We start from the raw sequence: 7,229 nt of genomic DNA on the forward strand, positions 1-7,229 counted from the left end.
CCAGAGCCCGTTCCGCCAGCAATGGAGTGACACAGCACAAAGCCCTGGAACAAAGCAGAATGTGGACAGCTCAAGGGACCGACTCAGCCTCTCAAGTGAGATGGAGCAGAGATGAGCTCTGGCCATGCCATGCAACAGAGCCTGGGTCAGCACAGCTGGCAGCTGACTGTCTCTGGATCTGTGTCAAGAGCCACTAGTGGCAGTCAGGTGACATCACTGAACATCCTTCAAGCCTTGTCTCTGAGACAAAGTCCTGCAAACTCAGCTGCCCCCATCCTGCTCAGGAGCCTTTTAGATCCCTCCCAACCTTGGAACACAGGTTAAAGCATCACAGATATCCCTCCCTGAGCTAAGCATCCAATCAGTTGTAACACAGGTGAGTTCATAAGTTCAGGCCCTTCCTCTATTTCCAAATCAACCTACACCTGTCCCTACCAATCTTAGTGTCCCTAGAGGAAAGGCTCCTCCCTTTCTGACTCCAAGCTAAACACTCACCTGCTCCAGATCCCCACAACCTACTCCTTCTACAGTCATGTGTTTCCTTTTCCTGTTGCAGTGCAACAGAATGAAATAAACACATGGGTGCTCTGACCATCTCAGCAAAGGGCATGATGAAACTTAGGACAGTCAAGGTGATGTCAGATAAACAAAGCAAAACCAGCTGAAGAGATGGTGATTTCTTCCCCTGACTCCCCTCCTGCCTCTGAGTTACAGGACTCCACAGTGTCAGTGGCAGTAACAGGAGGCTGAATTTCTCAGTCAAGTGGTTTCACAGTTACTGATCCCCTTTAAACCTGCTTAAGAAAGTGAAACTGTAGCTGCCTCGGGTTCTTCACACCTTCACACTCTAAGGATTTCATGGTAGCCAACAGCTTAGGCTGGCCCAAAAGCTGGACTATGTCTGTCTGCTGCCACCTTGTGGTTCTAAAGCGAGCATCCATTCAAACCACATGCATAGCAGAGCAAACCAGCAGGGTACAGATTGGGATGGGGGCATTTCATCAGCACCCTTCCTACCCAGCTGTGGAGATTCACTAGAAGCCAAGCTGGGAAGGGAGTGTTTGGAGAGTGCTCCTTTGGGAAAAGGGAGAGGAACTACTCAGTCTGATGCAAGGGGAGATGAAGAGTAGGTAAAGTGGGTAAAGGGAGGCAGCAGGTCAAAATCCCTTCTTAATAACAAGCTCTGTTGGGTGTTTATGGTTTCTTCCAGAAGAGGCCATCACTAGAGGTGTTTAAATTGGATTTGGAAAATGTGTTACAAACCTTGCCAGAGAAAACCCCTCCCCTTCCAAGGGATCATGGGATCTTAGTTTCATAGTTTATAGGGTTGGAAGAGACCTGAACAGATCATCAAGTCCAACCCCCTGCCCTGGGCAGGAATGAGTGCTGGGGTCATAACACCCAAGCCAGATGTCTATCCAGCCTCCTCTTGAAGACCCCCAAAGTAGGGGCCTCCCTTGGGAACCTATTCCAAAGCCTGGCAGCCCTAACCATAAAGTAATGCCTCCTGATGTCTAGCCTGAACCTGTCCTCAGTCAATCTGTGGCTATTATTCCTCGTTATCCTAGGTGGTGCCCAAGGAACAGAGCCTCACTTATTTCCTGCTTGTGCCCCCTGGTGAGTTTACAGATGGCCACCAGATCCCCTCTCAGTCTTCTCTTGTGGAGGCTGAATAGATTCAGGTCCTTTAGTCTATCTTCATGGGGCCTGGCCTACTGCTCCCTGATCATGCAAGTGACCCTCCTTTGGACCCTCTCAAGGCTAGCCACACCCCTCTTGAAGTGCAGCACCCAGAACTGGACACAGTACTCCAACTGCGGCCTGACCAGCGCTGCATAGAGGGGAAGGATCACCTCCCTGGACCTGCTTGTGATGCCTCAGTACATGCATGACAAGGTGTGGTTAGCCTTACTGACTGCTTCCTTGCATTAGCAGCTCAGGTCCATCCTGGAGTCAACAAGGACTCCAAGATCCCTTTCAGCCACTGTGTTGTTGAGAAGGGCATTCCCCAGCTTATAGGTGTGTTGCAGGTTCCTTCTCCCTAGATGCAGCACCTTGCACTTGTCTGCATTGAATTCCATTCTAATCTCATCTGCCCACCTCTGTAACCTGTCTGTCCCTCCCCTCCAGTGTGCCCACTTCTCCCCACATCTTTGTGTTATCAGAGAATTTGGATAGTGTGCTTTCCAAGCCCACCTCCAAGTCACTGATAAAGATGCTGAATCTTAGGGGAGAACACAACAGATTTGGGAAAAGCTTCCTGTCTAGGATTACTACTCTGGATGCAAGCTGCTCAGCAGCCTTATCCCCAAACACCTTTGCATCCTCCAAGTTTCCACAAAGATTGAGCCTTCAGAGTAACACAGACAAAACAGCAGAGACCTTAGGGCTGGGATCTACCCTGGGCAATGGCAGTCTGGCACAGTCAGCAATGAATGATCTAAGGTCTCTTTGTTACTTACCTCTAAACTGTCACTCCCATCAGCCTCTCTATCTATTATGTCAAAGATATCTTCATGGATTTTTTCACCCTGCAAGGCAGAACCAAAGCAACATTCATTCCATTAACTTCCCCTTGAGGAATCACAGAGAAGTAGGGCTGGAAGGGACCTCCAGAGGTTATCTAGTCCAGTGGTTCTCAACTATTTTTGTACCAGGATTTGTAAACAGTGATGGCCAGTCCCGACTCAGTAAATACTTTAAGTAGAAAACAGCTCCCAGACCCTGCCAGTACCTCTCATTCCTGACCCACAGCCCCCTGGCCCTGCTGGTGCCCCTCACTGACCTACAGCCCTCTGGTCCTGGTGGTGACTCCCAACCCATGGATCTCTGGCCCTGCCAGTGTCTCCCCAGTTGGTTACTCCTCATGCTGCTGGCAGTATGGCTGGCACAGGATTCATGGTGGCAGCAGAAATGAGTCCCGCTGCCCTTGCCCACTCTCCCATGCTGGGACCCACCTGCTGGGCCACGGAAGCGGCTCCTGCCTGTGTCAGTCTGGCCAGGCTGCAGCCCCATGCGCGCTGCAGGTGCACAGATCTGGGGGGGCACATGCCCCCCCACCCCGACCCACTGAAGAGCTGGGGGTGGGGAGCAGCAAGTTGGGAGTGAGGGGTACCAGCAGCAGGGCTGGGAAGGTGGGGGGGACTTTGGATTGGGAGTGAGGTCCCCCCAAAAATGTTGCCTGTGCCCATTCCTGCCTCCCCAATGCATCCTTTATGCCCCCGCCACCCCACAGACTTACCTGTGGGAAGCTGCAGGAGCTGCTCCCCATCCTGCTTGGTTGCCATGTGCATGTGCACATGCATATGGTGCCTCCTGGCTGATTGCCTTCTTCCCACCCCCCCACAGCCCCAAGCAGCCCCTTGTACACTAGAACTCTGCCAGCATGCAAGGGGAAATATGTACTTTCCCATGTTTTTCTACGACGGTCACAACCCTTTCAAAGATTCTTATGACCAACTTTTGGGTTGCAACCCATGGGTTGAGAAACACTGATCTAGTCCAACTAGATCATCCCTATCCAAACCATACTATACAATCCATAATCTAAACTCTACATAAAACCACCATCAACCCTGACGCAACACAGACATAACACCTTAACCTGCCACAGATATGTGCCAGGCATAATGTCATGCAGCTTCCAGCCATGCCATTAGATCTTAGGGGTGTTTTTTTACCCATGAGTCCATCCTGAATGGTATGGTACTTGGATATCAGCACTTAGGATCATAAGAAAGTAAGGCTGGAAGGGACCTTATGAGGTCATTTAATCCAGTTCCCTGCTCAAGGCTATCCCAGCCAAGAGCTTTTCTTTAACCTGCTCTTAAGAATTTCTACGGATGGACATTCCACAGCTTCTCTAGGTAGCCAGTTCCAATGCTTGACCTCATACTCAAACAGTTCTTCCCAATTTCCAAACTAAATTTTCCCTGCTGCAGCTTGAGGCAATTGCTCCTAGTCCTGTCCCCTACGGTCGCAAAGAAAGAGCTAACTTTTTTATACTCATCCTTCAGCATTTCAAACTGTTAGCAAATCCCTCCTCAGTCATTTCCTCTCCAGACTAAACAAGTCCAGCTCCTTCAGTCTCTTCATAAATCACTGTCCCCAGCTCCCTAACCATTTTCATTGCCCTCTGCTGGACTCTTTCCAATTTGTTCACATCCTTTCTGTAGTGGGGGACTGAGAACTGAACACACTGCTCCAGATGCGGCCTCACTACTGCCAAGTAGAGGAGAATAAATTACTCCCTTTGATCTGCTGGCAATGCTCCTACTAATGAAACCCAGCATGCTGGTAGTCTTCTTTACAACAAGGGCACACTGTTGACTCATATTCAGCTTCTTGCCCACTGTAAGCCCCAGGTCCTTTTCTATAGAGCTGCTGCTTAGCCACTCAGTCCCCAGCCTGTATCGGTGCATGGGATTGTTTCGTCCTCAGTTCAGGATTTTGCACTTGTCCTTACTGAACTTCATGAGATTTCTTTTGGTCCAATCCTGCAATTTGTCAAGGTCTCTCTGAATCCTAGCTCTACCCTCCAGCACATCTACTACTCCCCCCAGCTTGGTGCCATCTGCTGCAGGTGCACCTCATCCCATCTGCCAGGTTGTTGATGCAGATATTGAACAAAACCAGCCACAGGACTGCCCCCTGGGGCACTCCCCTTGATAGTGGTTGCCAACTAGACACTGAGCCATTGACTACTACCATCTGAGCTGGGTTATCTAGCCAGTTTTCTATTCACCTTACAGTCCATTCATCCAAGCAACCCGTACTTCTTTAGCTCACTTGCAAGAATGTTATGGAAGACTGTATCAAAAGACTTGCTAAAGTCAAGGTATATCACATCCATTGCTCTCCCCACAAGAACCAGTCATCTCATCATAAAAAGCAATCAGGTTGGTCAGGCATGACTTGCCCTAGGTGAATCCATGCCGACCGTTCCTAATCACCACTACCTCCTCCAAGTGCTTAGAAATGGATTCCCTGAGGACCTGTCCCATGATTTGTCCAGGGACTGAGGTAAGGCTGATCGGTTTGTAGTTCCCCAGATCCTCCTCCTTCTAAACATGGGCACTATATTTGCACCTTTCTGATTGCCTGGGAACTCTCCCGATTGCCAAACGTTTTCACAGATAACAGCTAGTGGCTCTGCAATCACATCACCCAACTCCCTCAGCATCCCTGGGTGCATCACATCTGGCACCATCGACTTGTACATATCCAGCTTTTCTAAATAGTCCCTAACCTGTTCTTTTGCCACTGTTGGCTGCTTACCTCCTCCCCAAACTATGCGGCCAGGAGCAGCAGTCTGGGAGCTGAACTTGCCTGTGAAGACTGAGGTAAAAAAGGCATCAAGTACTTCAGCCTTTGCTGAATGGGACTGCCCCCCGTTCAGTGAGGGACCCACATTTTCCCTCATTTTCCTCTTCTTGCAGATATACATGTAGAAACCTTTCTTGTTATCCTTCATGTCCCTTGCTAACTGCAACTCCTGTTGCACTTGACCTTCCTTATTTCATCCCTGAATGCCAAGCAATACTCTTATACTCCTTCCTAGTAGTCTGTCCAAGTTTCCATGTCTTGTAAGCTTCCTTTTTGTGTTTTAGCTCTCTGAAGAGTTCCCTGCTATGCCAAGCTGCTTTTCTGCCATACTTGCTAGTCTTCCTGCATCAGGATGGTTCATTCCTGTATGTGCCAAGGTGTTTTTAAGCTTCCCCAAAGGCATTGGGTGTTGTCTAAAGCTAAGACTGGGGACTTCAACTGGGGTGTGCCAATTCTCCTGCTAGGAGCAAAGCTGGAGATTCCTGGAGAGAGGGTCTTGCCCTTCTGCTCAGGGTCAGACTGATCGCTATATTTGGGGTCAGGAAGGAATCTTACTCCATGGTCGGACTGGTATGGTCTGTGAGGGTCTTTGACTTCTTCTATATACAGCAGGGGTTGTGGTATTCTACCCAGGACCTCTTGAGCATATATTAAAAACATTTTACGGAAGCAGGACATTGGATGCCGTGGTTCCCCTGCTTTACCTGTGGCATGTTAGGGTGTTAGGTCTGTGCTGCATCAGGGTTGAGGGTAGTCTTATGTAGAGTTTAGATTATGGCTGTATGGGATGGATTGGATAGGGACGATCCTGCCTCAGGCAGGGGGTTGAACCAGATGACCTCTGGAGGTTCCAACTTTTCTATGACTGTGACTAAAATACAACCAGAAATCCTGGATGCTTTTCCCCTTCAGACTGGTCTCCCTGGGAAACATTTTTGTAAAGAGTCCACCAGAGAGAGACAATCTAACCACATATTTTTGAAGCATGGGGCCCAAAACAGCACAGAGCGCTGAAGGGAATCCCAGCAGGGCTGAAGGAATTCCCTGGTAAGCTCTTAAGCACAAGGACTAGAAATATGTTTGCACCAGCATGCATAAGGCCACTTACCTGGGAGAAGCCACTGGCCCAGTTGTTTCCGGCCCCGCCCCCATGCTCAGACAGGTAGATGTTTTCTGGATTGTACAGGTTCGCATAAGGGGAGTTCAAGATGGAGTGGATCACTCGGGGCTCGAGGTCCAGAAGCACAGCCCGAGGGATGTAATGTTCATCATCTGCCTGTAACGGGGAGAGGTGAAAGGGCTAAAGAACATGACACAGTCATAACTCAACAGCGCTCTGCTGTGCAGGAGAAACTGAGGCAGGCACCGGCTGTCAGCCCAGAGCTATAAACACAGCCAGCATCAGCATCAGGTCCTGGTGGAGTGGACTGGCAAGGCAACAGTTATTACCGGGCACCTCTCTCGAGCCAGTACCTAGTCATGTCCCTGGACCCTGCTGCACTGGGTGCTGCACGCAGAACAGACGCAGCCCCTTCCACAAAGTGCTCCCACTGGTAGCAGATGCATGACAACTCCGCGACTGTGGCCGGGGGGCCGCCTGCACCAGGCGCCGCAAGGGGCACAAGTGCCTCCATGCGTGGCAGGCAGCAGTACCGGGCAGCTTGGGGCAGGGGTGGGATCAGAGCGGCCTGGGGGGGCCGGGCCCGCACCTGGTAGAAGAAGACGTCCTTGCGGTCCGTGCCCTCGGTGGCGAACTCCTCCACGATGCCCTCGGGGCTGATGCCGTGCTCGGCGCACAGCTGCTTCCAGAACTCGAACCCGACTGCGGCCAAGGAGGTGAGGCGGCGTCAGCCCCGCGCCTGCCCGCCCGGCCCGGCCCTGCCCTGCCCGGCCCACCCGCCCTG

General features: G+C 50.9%; 1 protein-coding gene across 1 annotated transcript in view; it reads right to left on the reverse strand.

Moving 5' to 3' along the window:
• LOC109289116 (tubulin gamma-1 chain) overlaps positions 1 to 7,172 on the reverse strand; it is a gene marked incomplete at its 5' end in the record, with an annotated part of 26,035 nt that extends 18,863 nt beyond the window's left edge. The window contains 3 exons of the mRNA XM_019505032.1: positions 2,463 to 2,531; positions 6,434 to 6,601; positions 7,035 to 7,172. Of these exons, the coding sequence (XP_019360577.1) occupies positions 2,463 to 2,531; positions 6,434 to 6,601; positions 7,035 to 7,172 (375 nt within the window). The remainder of the gene's footprint in view (positions 1 to 2,462; positions 2,532 to 6,433; positions 6,602 to 7,034) is intronic.
• Between the last annotated feature and the right edge of the window lie 57 nt (positions 7,173 to 7,229).

Source organism: Gavialis gangeticus, unplaced genomic scaffold (assembly GCF_001723915.1).
Source record: "Gavialis gangeticus isolate Ggan-Ray unplaced genomic scaffold, GavGan_comp1, whole genome shotgun sequence".
NCBI classification, from domain to species: Eukaryota; Metazoa; Chordata; order Crocodylia; family Gavialidae; genus Gavialis; species Gavialis gangeticus.